Source organism: Marmota flaviventris, chromosome 2 (assembly GCF_047511675.1).
Source record: "Marmota flaviventris isolate mMarFla1 chromosome 2, mMarFla1.hap1, whole genome shotgun sequence".
Classification (NCBI taxonomy): Eukaryota; Metazoa; Chordata; class Mammalia; order Rodentia; family Sciuridae; genus Marmota; species Marmota flaviventris.
The window spans coordinates 141,526,897-141,541,308 of NC_092499.1; the positions used below are offsets into that span (position 1 = coordinate 141,526,897).

General features: G+C 41.2%; 1 protein-coding gene across 3 annotated transcripts in view; it reads left to right on the forward strand.

The window, feature by feature from the left end:
* The first annotated feature begins 678 nt into the window (after window positions 1-678).
* The window catches only part of Sv2b (synaptic vesicle glycoprotein 2B), a 61,418-nt gene continuing 47,684 nt past the window's right edge, over window positions 679-14,412 (forward strand). For all 3 annotated transcript variants that reach the window (XM_027920382.2, XM_027920400.2, XM_027920408.2), the window contains exon 1: window positions 679-1,212. In XM_027920382.2, the coding sequence (XP_027776183.1) occupies window positions 762-1,212 (451 nt within the window). In that variant the 5' untranslated portion in view covers window positions 679-761. The remainder of the gene's footprint in view (window positions 1,213-14,412) is intronic.

Sequence of the window (14,412 nt, forward strand, 5' to 3'; positions counted from 1 at the left end):
ATTGAACTCAATAAACTTCTTCTGTTAATACAGCCCTGATAAATTCAAAGAGGAAATCTGGGGCACAAAATTATCTTGTACCCAAAATTCCTTGACCACTTCATGATTCATTCGTGCATAAGATTTGACCCCTTTCATGGGTTAATCAGAGCTTCAGAGGGCCTCTGACCTGGTTTCTTCTCCCTCCTCCTTCAGTCTCACTGAGTCACTCATCATTCAGTTGATACGAATTCAAATGTTTAATCAAGATTTCCTCTACCTCACCCATGAAGCATTGTCATGACTAAATATATTGGTTTAATCCTGAGACCATTTTGTCAGAACTTCAGCCTTCTATAACATTCTTCTCTTTCTCTATTCTCAGGGCACAACCTTCAGTGGCAGAACAAATCAGTCTAGCAAGCAAGCTGCCAAGTCTACTTGCTCCTTGTCAAGAAGAGCAGCTGGGTCCATTTTTAATCAGTACATCCCAGCCCGTGTCTCTGGGTCACTGAAGGAGACCAGGCCAGAGCTTGCAACTTTCTGAAGACCTCCAAATAGACACTGAATGCAAAATAACTCTTAGGTAATCTTTGCACAAACCTGATTGTCTTGAGAATCAAATAGGAAGAAAACAGGTGTGACTTTCACTCAAGAAGACACATGAACATATTCTATATTTAAATCCTACACACGGATGATGGTTATTGGAACAGCCCAAACCTCTACCACAGAGCAAGAAATATAGCTGAGAGATAACTAGGCAGCCCCAGAGTGAAGAGATGGATGACTACAAGTATCAGGACAATTATGAGGGATATGCCCCCAGTGATGGCTATTACCGGGGCAATGAATCCAACCCGGATGAAGATGCGCAGAGTGATGTTACAGAGGGCCATGATGAGGAGGATGAGATCTATGAGGGCGAGTACCAGGGCATCCCCCATCCAGATGATATCAAGGCCAAGCAGAACAAGATGGCGCCCTCCAGGGCAGATGGCCTTCGGGGCCAGGCAGATCTTATGGCTGAGAGAATGGAAGATGAGGAGCAGCTGGCCCACCAGTATGAGACCATCATTGATGAGTGTGGTCATGGGCGCTTCCAGTGGACCCTCTTTTTCGTCTTGGGTTTGGCCCTGATGGCTGATGGAGTGGAGGTATTTGTGGTGAGTTTTGCCCTGCCCAGCGCAGAGAAGGACATGTGTCTGTCCAGTTCCAAGAAAGGAATGCTTGGTAAGTAGAAATTTCTAAAGATCATTCTTCTTGTGCATTCAAAAATGTGAAGAGGCAAAAAGTAAAATACATGTAATGCCTGTCACTGGTAGACACCTTAAAATATACCAGAGTGTCCCTGCAAAGTTGTCATTTTATACTCATTTTGCAATTAAAATATTTTTATCTCAGGGAAATCAACTCATTGGCTCAACTTTACACAGCAAGTAAGTACCAGAGCTTGGTTTCCTATCCAGGTCTGTTAGACTTCTGAGCTCTTAATTTGTTCAAGTCTTGTTGCCTCCCTGAGAGTCAGATTTATCTCTAAATATTAACCATATTCCATGTCCAAATTACAAATACACTTTGGAAGTGGAAGACCAGAAATCTCTTCCATTCAGTCCTTCTTTCTGTGTCTTTCCAGAATCCAGTAGCATCTGCTCCTGGTTTCTCTTGTATCTAAGTATTAGTGGCTGAATGCCCATGTGCCTTGGGGATAAGTGACGGGCCTGAGCACACCAGCAGATCCCCTGAAGGCTGTTGGGCATCATTCTGTGAAGCACAGATGGATTCCAAAGATGGAGGACCAGCTTTGCAAGTTAATTATGAGACTAGCACCAGCGGTGCCAAACTTCAGAGAAAATTTTGTGAGGTTAAAGACAGGGTGGGCACAAATGGTGTGGTATAGAAGAGATTTATCATAATAATGACAAGGGTTTGTCTTGATCACCAATGTCCTGAAAAAACATGTCTACGTTCTACATTTAGAGTCCATGAGATTTAGAGTTCAGAAAATATGCTGATATTGAGAAGTTTCGATGGCTCGGGTTTTCTTTCAGGACCAAGAATATTTATAACACTCAAGAGCTCAAACCTATCTAAAAATGTAACTCATTCACACAACTAATAGATATTAATTTTTCATCTACATTGTGCTAGTTTCTGTGCTTAGGCCCTGGGAAGAAAATAGCTATTGTCTCTCAAAGGAACTTATAACAGGACAAGCAGGCACTCACAAACAGAGAATTATTTAATTACTGTAAGGATAAGTGCTATAAAATACCTTGTGTGATTCTGAACCTTACTACTTGCTTTAGAGAAAGAGTTGGCAAACATTGCTTCAAAGACCTGAATAGTAAATATTTTAGATTTTGCAGGCCCAGATGGCCTCTGTCACAACTACTCAGCTCTGCCACTATAGCACAAAAGCATCAATAGGCAAATGTAAACAAGTGGATGTGACTGTGTTCCAATAAAACTTTATTTACAAATACAGGCAGTGGGCCAGATTTAGTCTGTGGGCTGTAGTATGCTAGTCGCTGATTTAGAGCCACTATAAATAAGATTGGGCATAAAATAAGGAAATGTTCTCATAAAGAATTATCCTGGAGGCTTTAAAATTATTTTTTACATTCATATTTAACAAAAAGGCAATTTAAAATAATTAAAACTGTGTCAGACATGACCTTCAAGGAACCAAAAGAGACTAAATACATGTACACAAAAGCAATGACTTGAGAAGCAAGGGTATCAACCAGGGATTTTAAACACTAGCAAAATTTGAGTACAGTTTTAAAAATGATAGATATATAGATTCTGATCGCTGCCTTTATAATGTTGCAGGTTATTAAGGATGAATGCCTACAACAGTTTTATTTATTTATTTATTTTTAGTTGTAGGATACAATATCTTTATTTTATTTATTTATGTGGTACTGAGGATTGAACCCAGTGCCCCATGCATGCAAGGCAAGTATGCTACCACTGAGTCACAATCCCAGCCCTACAATAGTATTTTTTTTTAAGAGCAAACAAAATCCAAACCAAACCAAACCATTGTCAACTGATCTAAGCATTTCCAAGACATTAATTTCTTTTACATTATTGCCACCTGAAACCTGGATCCCTATAACACCAAGTTGGCAATGATCCAATAATGATTTCATGCCCTGCCAGATTCTCCAGCACCATGGTGCCTGGAAACCTCAGTAACAGGGCTGTAGTATGTTTGCAGCTCCTGCTGGCTCCCAGGGCAAATGCTAGTGGTGGAAGAAATGCAGTCCTGAACTGGAGAGCCCATGTGTGGGCAATTGTGCCCATAGTGTTTGCTAAGAAGATGCTATGACTTGGCCCAAGGAGGGTAGACAGTCCTCCTGAGCAGAGACGGACTTACTGTGCACTTGTTGAATTCTTTGTAGTCAAAAGATGTGTAAGTGGATCCAGGGAGGTAGATGGTTTGAGGGCCTCTGAGACCAGAATTTCCACATGCCATCACACATGACACTTAGAGTCACCTTGAGGATTAGACGTGAGGAAATAGATGCAAAGAGTCTTATTTAAGACTGCACAGACAGTAAATGCCAAGCAGGAGTTTGACCCCAGCTTTGGATGACTGCAGTCTGTGCTCATTCTGATACACCATACTGCCTTGCTCTCACACATGCTCTGTGGGAAAAAGACCATGCCATGCCCAGGCTCCTCTCCATGTCATCAAGCACGCACAGATTGCTGGGATACTGCAGATTGCTTGCAAGAAAGGGAGCGTGGTGCAGTGCATAATGATTTGGGTACTGGACTCTGACCTCCAGGGTTTGGTAACTGTCTATGCCATTGATCAGCTAGTGACCCTGGGCACATCATAACTTCTCTTGTTCTCAGTTTTCCCATCTATGGAATAAGGAAGGGTCATAATACATTTGGAATGAAGACTAAGTGAGATAACACAGATAAAGCAATCAGAACTTAATGCCTTCTAAACAGCTGTCAGTTTCCTTTCTACTTCTAGCATTTGCAGTGAATTATAGCTGCAGTCAAATAATGGGTCAATGTGGATGCTGGACCAGTTGCTTGGGTTTGAATTCTTGCTCTGCCAATTCTTAGTAGAGTGACTTTAGAAAAATTATGTAGTTTCTCTGTGCCCTAGTTTCCTCATCTGTAAAATGGGGATGATGAGGATGTCTGTTTCACAGGGTTATTATGAGAATCGATGGAGTTTAATATAGTAAACTTGGCTAAAATACTGGCCTGCATATAACAGGTACTCAAGATACCTTAGTTATTGTTATTGTTGATTGAAGTTGTTATTACTAACCTGACTGTTTAAAATGATGAGCCACCCAAGTTCAGGACCAGATTTTCTCAGATGATGTTGTGCATTTTTTCTCAGCCAAATCATGTAGTATAGATTTTGAGGTCAAGCTATTTGACCTTAGCTGATGAAAATACCTTTCCTGCTCAGGTGTTAATCCAGTGCTTTTTCTCTTTCCCTTTCCTTTCTCTTTGCTGGGGGTGGGGAGGACCCTCTGAAATAATGCCTCTAGGCTTGATTCCTAGTCAATGACCCAGGAAAAGAATGCTGTAAGAGAACTCCCTGCTCCCAGATTCAGGTCTCAAATCACAGGATATTTTGTTTTCTTCCTGGAAAGGAATGAATCAGTTCAGAAAATAAAAGAAATGCCCCTGGGCCAGGTAAAAGAGATATCTGGGCCACTTCTATGAGCTTTTTGGAGAGATGAAAGTTTCTTTCTCTCCAGCATTGTGTTTTAGTGAGTTCCTCACCTAGAACTGTCTCACCTGGGGAGGATAAAGGTCCATGGACATATTGGTAGCATCAGAGACTCAGCCCTGCTTAGCATCTAGTGGTTGGTCCCCTTCAAGACAAGGAGAATGCATTCATTTTTTAATCAAACCTTTCCTTCATTATTTAAAAAAAATTCTTGAGCATTACCATGCTTCTGGTCTGCCTCCAGTCTGTAGCAATACGAGGCAGACCAAGTCCTGGCATTCAGGGAGTTTTAATCTGCTGGCAGAAATAGAGCTCTTACAAGAAACAGAAAATACAGCATGGCTCAAGACAATTGTGCAGTGTATATCCACTCTTATCATTTTGATTAAGATAGGAAAGAAACAAAAACAGTATAAGAGATAGAGCCTGGGGAGTACCTAGAGTTACATGACTTGTTTTTGCATCATCTCTACTGTTGTGTGTGACCTTGGGATTATCTGAAGCTCCATGATTTCAGGTGGCTATGAATGAATCCATGTGTCTTTTGATTTCCCCTCAGGTGAAGTTTATGCATTTTCTGGATATTTGCTAAAAAAAAAAAAAAAAACAAAAAAAAAACACCCCCAAACGAACAAACAAACAAACGAAAACCCCAAGTCCAATCACCTAAAGAAATGACATGAAGGTAGGAAGTCAGTGATGCCTGGCTGACAAACCATCTGGTTCTTTCGAATGACCCTGAATTATTGGCAACCCATTTTTTCAGCTAGGACGACTTTTAGTATACGTGACATTTAAGACAAACCAACAGCATCTTTCTCTGGTTACATTTGATAAATTGACACCAAAGTTTTTTCAGAATTGCAAAAGTACTTCTTAACTATCGGATATTTTCCACCTTTATGCTGATCAAAAGAGAGCCCCACTGTTAGGCATGTGTTCTGTGTTTGCTTGAAAAGTTTTGATTTCTTGGAAGGGTCTAGTCCCTTGGGGTGTATTTTGTTGGCTGTTAGTTTTTCTTACCATCTGTAGTGGCTTCCCAAGACTCAGGGAGTCTTATGGTTCAGACAGTAATTTAGAGCCTAATAGGGGACTCCCTGGGGCTTGGGGTCTGTGCCAGCTATAAGGAGGACAGAGAGCAATGTCAGATAGGGTGAATCCATTAGCATAAATTATGAGTTGAATTTTCATAACATCTCAGAGATGGATATATTACTCTGCTGTCATGAAAATGATCTTTTAATTGTTTTATATGCAAATGCTAGCTGAGCCTCTGGGGAGAACATTTGATTGATGAGCTACTTTGTCCTTAGTCCTGAATTCAGTGAGTCGGTTCCTGAAAGAAGGGGCCATTCTATGTCACAAACCCTGACATGACATATGCACCTAATAAACAGCTACTCATGATAAGGAGACCTACAACTGGGAATTTTCATATATTCCTTTATGTGTTTATGTCTGTAATTTTTATTTATAGATCATAGGATGCTTTAGAATAGAATGAAAGCTCAGGGCTCCCTTACTGATTGCCACCTGAAGGAGTGTGGACTTGGTGCCACAGGCAATAGGGAGACACTGAATGTCTTCGTGGAAGGGAGTGACGTGGCAGGAACTGTGATGTCCACTCTCCCCCCAGTGATGTTGGTCCTGGGAGTGATTCCAGAGGAACAGAATCTTAAGGTTCAGGTTTCTGAATTGGATCTGGGGTTTCTGGAATTTTTTCTTTAATCTGATTAGATTTTTTCTCTCTCTCTCTCTCTTTTTTTTTTTTTCCAGGATTGGGGATCCAACCCAGGGTCTTGCACATGCTAGGCAAGCATTCTACCACTGAGGTCGAATGAAAAGGCCTATTTATCTATTTTTTTTTAAATTTATTTTGAGATCAAGTCTCATTAAGTTGCCCCAGCTGGCCTCAAACTTGCAATCCTCCTGCCTTAGCTTCCTGAATAGTTGAGATTACAGGCATGGTAATTTGAATAGATTTGAAATACTATGGATTCTATTTCTAGTGGTAATGAGAACACTGATAATCTCTTGTGTGATGTGCAGTAGAGATTATGTAAAATATTATCATTGAATACTCCTAATCAAACATTTATAAGAGGCAATGATCTGGTTGGCCATGTATATGATTCATTGCTGTGACCAAAAGACCTGACAGGAACAACATAGAGAAAAGGAAATTCATTTGGGTCTCACAGTTTCAGAGGTCTTAGTCCATAAACAGCCACTCCTTGGCTCTAGGCCCGAGGTGAGGCAGAACATTACAGTGGAAGGGCATGGTGGAGGAAAGCAGATCAGAACATGGCCCCAGGAAGCAGAGAGAAAGCTTCCCTTACTAGGGGCAAAATATAAACCCCAAAGGAACAATTCAGTATTGAAAAAATTAAATTATGAGAGCTGTAACCTTTTGGTAGATTAATCCAGTTGATGGATTAATAATTTGAATGTAGACAGGTTGGCATGTCTGAAGGAAGTAGGTCACTGGGGCTGTGGCCTTAGACTATATGGGTCCCTGGTCCCTTCCTCCTTCCCCTTCTCTCTCTCTCTGCCTCTTGGCAGCTTTTCTCCACTGGGTACTTCTGCTGTGGTGTTTTGCTTTATCGTGGGCCCAGAGCAATAGAATTGTCAGTCTAAGGACTGAGACCTCTGAAACCATGAGTCCCAAATAACTTTTCCTTCTCTCAGCTGTTCTTGTCAGATATCTTGGTCATAGTGACAAAAAGCTAACACCTACTCAATTCTTACTTGATCTGTGTAAGCAAAACCATTCTAGGCTAAGTGAACAAAAGTCTAAAATCATTCCCCAGATTGGAGCCAGTTTATAGACCCAGAACTCCTTGAATGAAGGGGATGCCGGGTTTGCTTGATAAAGAGCCCCAGTATACTACCACAGATTAATACTGCCAATCTTTCTCCCATGCTCTCCAAAGGGACCTACAAACTTTTACCAGGGTAACTATGCATTGGGGAAAGGAAATAAAGGGAACTTTTGGGAACTACTGGATATTGGTTCTGAACTGACTCTCATTTCAGGACTCCCCAAATTTCACTGTGTTCTGTGAGGTTGAATATGGGCTTATGGAGGTCAGATGATTGATGGAGGTTTGGTTTAGGTTCATCTCATCATAGGCCAGGGGGTTGGGGACCTGCCGTATTTCATCAGTTCTGTAATGTGTAAGCTGAATAGACAGACTTAGTGCTGGCAGAATCCCCTTATCAATGAAGAATGGATTACTGGGAACAGAGACTAAAGGTGGGAGACCTGATAGAAGGTTATCTGAGAAGCAAACTGAATGTTTTGAAAACTGAGATTTTAATATAGGGCTTAAAAATAGTTTGAAAATTAAGTACCATTATTTTCTTGTACAAGTCATGTAAATTTCTCTATATCTTAGAGAAATTTATGTTGTTAAGCCATGCATGGTGACACACACCTGTAATCCCAGCTACTCAGAAGGCTGAGGCAGCAAGTTCGTAAGTTCAAGGCCAGACTCTGTAATCTAGAGACATTCTGTCTCAAAATTAAAAAATAAAGTACTGGGTGTGTAGCTTAGGGGTAGAGGACCCCTGGGTTCAGTTTGCAGTATAAGGGTTAGGGCTGGGGATGTGGCTCAGTGGTAGAGCACTTGCCCAGCATGCATGAGGCTGATATTAATCCCCATACCTCCAGAACCCACCCCAAGAAATTTATATTTTTAGATTTATATAAATGTGTTTCTTACAAAATTGGAGAACTCATGTTCAGACAGTTGATTATTACAAGGTTTCTGAGTAAATTCATTTTTCTACAACTAACATAAAATGAATAAAAACAAATTCTAAACAACCTACCAACTAACCAAGAACCAAAAGACAAGCATGGTAGCTTCATGATTAAGAGCTATCATGAAATGAAAAAAACAAACAAACAAAAAAAACCCCCAAACAAAGCTCAATAGGAGATCTTATCAGCAACCCACTTTGATGATATAGATGTAGATTAAGTATGAATTTGGTTTAGAGTGGGATGCTTTTCCCACTTGTCTATAGCAATTTTGCTTTTATGCTTTTTGACTTACTCCTACATCAAAAGATTGAACCCCTGCCTCAGTCTCAAAAATGCTTGTGTTGACAATTTCCAGTGATTAATTTCTTGTTCAAATTTATAGTTTCTCAGTTGTTACGTAAATTTTGACCAAGATTGAATAAAAAATATTTGAAGCTTAAAGTGTGTGTATTTTAGTTTTGCTGGGAGTAAAGGGAAGTGTCTGAAGAGGGAGGATGTGGGGAGAGAAGAACAGGGTGCAAGGACAGTGGAGAATGGTAGGATGGTTCTTAGCTCTCAGGATTTTGGGAGAGTCAATGAAGTCATCCAGGCTAACTGTCCAGCCTTAGGGTCTGCACATGGTAGTTTCTCAGTCGATACTCATCCTGCTCTTTTGATCCAACTGCAATCCAATCCGATGCTTTAGTTTCTCCCTTGTATTAACTTTATGTAGGGCAAGGATGTACTAGTGATGGGACTTCAAAGACTTTAAGGAGTTTTTAAATTATGTTCTTCCCAGTTTGATGCATACTCCTAGAAGACCTAGTAAGTAAAAGATGTTTGGTAATTATCGATTTTCTATTTATGGAATAAGATATTATTTATTTAGATTGATTCCCTTTATTATGTCTATATTTGTTCCCATTCACTAAGAGTAAACCATATGCTTTAAAATATGACCTTCAGACCATGGAAAAAATAGCAGGTATGGATGGAAGAACCTTAAGTAAACTGTATTTACTGAGAATGGAGATAGAGGTTGCAGGATTGTGTGTGGGCTGGAAATATGTAAGTAGCTCACTCTCTATGTGAGTACATGCAAGCATTTAACTTTGGTGGCCTAAACAAGGGGGTGGATCTTTTATAGAATCATAACAGATTTTGTTTTGATTACCTATTGTTGCATATTAAACAAACAGACTCCCTGGAGAACCAAAACCTCCACACCATTCGCTTTGCTCGTTAAGTCTGCAGTCTGGGTGACACAAGGCCTCTGCTCTAGTTGCCATCACCTTGTGCAGCTGGAAGCGGGATGCTGGACTCCTCAGTAAGGCTCACTCACACTCTGGGCCCTCACTGGGAAGACAGACACTGGGGCTCCTTGTGGGCTTCTCTATGTGTGATCTTTCCAAGACGGTAGCCCATTGTAGCTGGGTTTTCCACTTGTCAGCTCAGGGCTTCCAAGGTGCCTACCCCAAGAGAAAAAGGCAAACCAAAGCCACATTGCCTTTTGTGACCTCACCTCAGAGGCTGAGAAGCGTTACTTCCTTTGTACAGTCATAAAGACTGTTTGGTTTCATGGACAGGGGAAGTACAGTCCACCTCTTGAGGTGGGGAGAGCAGATGGGAACAGAAATATTGCTGAGTCATTTTTGTATAGTACAATTAGCTACTGTTTTTTTTTTTTTAACCAGTCTTCTGATGCTTTGGGCTGGTTAATTCTTTGTTCTTGGATGGGGTTGTCTTGTGCATTGTAAGCTACTTAGCAGCATCCCTGGTTTCTACCCACCAGATAGATGCCCATAGCAACCTGCTCCCAGTTGTGACAACCAAAAATGTCAGACATTGCCAATGTCCCCTGGGGGGCAAGATCACTTTCATTTGTGAACTGCTGCTCTAGAAGAGTATTCTCAGCCCTGACTTTCCATTACAATCATCTGAGAAGCTGTTAAAAATACAGATCTGGCTCTGGAAAAATTAAGTCAGAATCTCTGTAGGTGAGTTATAGGCATATAGTGATTTTATTGTGCAGCCAGGATAGAGAGCCAGGTCGTTTTACACAGAAACTCTGTGTCAGTGGGAGCTACACAGATGCCAGGACTTTTTCTTTTTGTGCTATATAAGGTGTAGGCACTGACCCCACATGACTTCCTTTTTGTGTTTGCAGTGATGGTTTTTGTGTGTACATATGTCTTGTCCAGCATAGTGAAATGGAGTTGCACCTGAAAACCTTGTACGGTGCTTGACAGATTTTCAAGTTTCCCTGGACACTCTCATTTGATCTTTGAATGACCCTGTGAGATGGGAAGAATGCTAATCCCAGTTCCCACAGTAAGGGAAGTGCTGCTTTGAGATCTTAAGCAATGCATGGTGGACTCCAGTTCCTAACGAAGTTTTCTGGCCCTGTGATCCACTCGTTGCTATTCATCTTCGCTATGGGTTACTTTATACTAATGAAGTTGGAAGATTTATTCTATTATGTACAGAGTTCTTCCTAGAAAGCAAAAGGAACTGGTGGTAAAGAGTCAGTAATTTCCAAGTGCCTGGTTCAACCTCTATTACCTTTCTTCTACTTTAAAAGAAAATTATAATAATTATACCACCACCACCAAGAGTTATAATTTGATAAGCTCTTTCCTTGCATGCATTCTGTACTAGGTATTTTATATAGGGCATTTCTATTTCTTATTACAACCTGCAAGGTAAACATTATTTTCACCATTTTACAGATGAGGAAATGTAGGCACTAAGAGTTTAAAATAACTTGTCAAAACTAGTCAGTGCCAGAGCTAGGATTTGAAACTGTTATATTTGACTTTGTCCTCTTGCTTCCCCTGTACCTTGCTGAACCATCCATGGAAGATTTTTGCAGGTGCCCATGACATATATAACCTTCAGCAACCTTTCATGCAAAATACATCACTCCCATAAGTTACGAGTATGATTCAGGGCTGGGTCTCCAGCAGAGTGCTGAACAGCTCATCTCTCTAGACAAGAGGATGTCCCAGACAGCTAGATCACAATTCCCAGGGGAACTTCAAGGGTCTGCAATGATCCCTAAGGCATAGACTTTCTACCCAGAATAGGCTGTCCAGAGAGCTGTACAGAAACACTGCCATCATCCTGAGTCAGGCCATGAAAGGTGTCCCAAGGCACCATCTGTCACCAGGTATAGATCAGAAGCGCAGAAGCACAAATGACTCCTCCAATCCCCTTCTCCAGCAACCACATCAGACAGTGAATTTGCAAGTTCTCTGTGGATCTCATGATTGCACAGCCAAAATGGTCCTTTGTGGGTCAGTGGGTGTGAAATCTCTCTCTCTAAAATAAATCTTAAGCAGCACTAGCCCAGGTGAGCTGATTTTCACTTTGCAAAGTACTGATTTAGTTTCCAGAGAAGGAAGGTTGAAAGTCAGATGTTAGCAGGGGAAGAGGGAAAGGAGAGTAGCCTTTGGTGTGCCCCATGGGGTCCACTGAACAGACTGAGTGTAAACATGCTTCTCTCCCTGTGGGCTGCCCTGGGATGCTCAAAAGTGCAGAGTGAGCGTGTTGTGTTTCACTGCTGGAGCTTTTGCTGACTCAGAGCACACATTAATCTCTACTGGGGATGTGCAGAAAATAGCCCAAAGAAGTCTCTCTCATTCTTTCTTTGGCCTCCATGCCTCATCGCTCAGTGGGTCTTAGAAAGGGAACTTATCCTTGAAAGATGTGACAACAGATTATAAGGCAAACAGCATGGGGTTACAATATTATGAAACCACCTGATATTAGATGTGAAAGGGATCAAGATCTGGCATGTTCTTCATTTCTAATTCATGGGGAAACTGAGTCCCAGAGATGAAGTACCTTGGTCAAGTTCACATATTCAGAGACCAGGACCTGGGACTCCTGTCTGTTGCCACAGAGGTCTTTCCTATACTAAGTCATCTTGCCTTTCGCTATTAAGGAGTGACTATGTAAATCAATCAGATGATCTTTTATCTGGATGATTTCTTTTTTTTTAAAGGGTTGTATGCCTCAGTTGCATTTGGCTGTTGGTAACCATGACTGTGGATCCTAAAGCTCTTTATTATTTACTGAACAAGAATGTTCAAGTAGGTGTGGTTCCAGAGTTGGTTCAATGGCCCATTGATGTCAGTCCCCAAGGTTGGCATCATTGTGATTCTCTTTGCCTTTTTCTTCAAGTCATAAGATTGCCACCCTAGCCCTTAGCTTTACATCCTTTCATAACAGCTTTCTAAGTAGGGAAGAAGAGAGATGATGGTGAGAAAGTGCTTCCCCCATAATGCTCCTCTTTAGGCATGAAAATATTTCCCAGAAGCCTCTGGATGATGCCTTCACAAGGATGACTGCTTCCGTGGATTAATCACTGGCATGAGACTTGCTGAAGATGACCGTCTTAAATTACCCATGACTCTTCTCCCAGCATTGAGTCTGTATGGAGGTGATTCCTCTGAATACATTTTAAAACCTGGATAAAAAACAAGGTTCCCCTATGTTATGGTTTGCATCTAGAATGTCCCTCAAAGTCTTATGTGTTTAGAGGTGGGTTTTTTGGGGGGGAGGTGATTGGATCATGAGCACTCAGATCTCATCAATGGATTGATGGCTGAATGAAGTACGGGGAGGTAGAACCTGGTTGGAGGAAGTAGGTCATTGGTTGCATGCCTTGAAAGGGTTCATCTTCTTTCTTTCTGCTTCCTGGCTGTCATAAGCTGAGTAGTTCTCCTCTGCCACGCCTTTCTGCCATGATGTTCTGCCTCATCTCGGGCCCAGAGCCATGAAGCTGGCTGACTATGGACTGAATCCTCCCAAATGATGAACCAAAGCCAATCTTTTTCTCTTCTAAGTTGTTCTTGTCAAGCATTTTCATCACAGTGATGAAAAGATGACTATTGCCTTCCTTGGATTAATCACTCAGCATACTATAGTGATCCATCCACATCAATGTTCATAGAAGCTCAATTCACGAGAGCTAAACTGCGGAAGCAACCTAGATGCCCTTCAACAGATGGATGCATAAAGAAACTGTGGTATATGTACACAATGGAATGTTACTGAGCATTAAAAGAGCATACAGTTATGGCATTTGCAGGTAAATGGATGGAGTTGGAGAATATCATGCTAAGCAAAATAAGCCGATCCCAAAAAAACAAAGGCTGAATGTTTTCTTGGATAAGTAGATTCTGATCCATAACAGGGAGGGAGAGGCATGGGAAAAATGGAGCAACTTTGACTGGGCAAAGGGGAAGGAGGGTAGGGAGGGTGCATGGGGACAGGAAAGATGGTGGAATGAGATGGATATCATTATCCTAGGTACATGTATGGCTGCACATATGGTGAGATGCTACATTGTGTACACCATGGAAATGTAAAGTTGTGCTGAAATTGTGTACAATGAATCAAAATGCATTCTGCTGTCATTTATATAAATAAATTAATTCAAAAAAGGAAAATTAGTTGAAGATAAAGATGACCATCGTAAATTAACTACGACTCATCCCCAAGGTTTGAGTGTGTATGGTGAAAATGTCTCTAAAAAATATTTTAATACCTAAAAAAAAAAAAAGGTTCTCCTACCAAGAAAGAAGAGAGAAAAAGGCTGCTGGGAATGTGAGTAATGGAATGTACCACATACACAAGTTTTTAGAGATGGACTTGATTTCATAGCTTGGCTACATCACTAACCATTTTGACAAGTCACTTAAGGTCCCTGAAGCTGAACTCTTCTTTCCTTCCTTCCATCCTTCCTTCCTTCCTTCCTTCCTTTTTTCTTTCTTTCTTTCTCCCCACCAAGCCCACCTCTCTTTTTTGGTACCAGGGATTGAAACCATGGGCACTTGCTACTGAGCCACATCCTCAGGCCCTTTTTTATTTTTTATTTTGAGAAAGAGTCTCACTAAGTTGCTTGGGATCTTGCTAAATTGCTGAGGCTGGTCTCAGACTGTGATCCTCCTGCCTCAGTCTC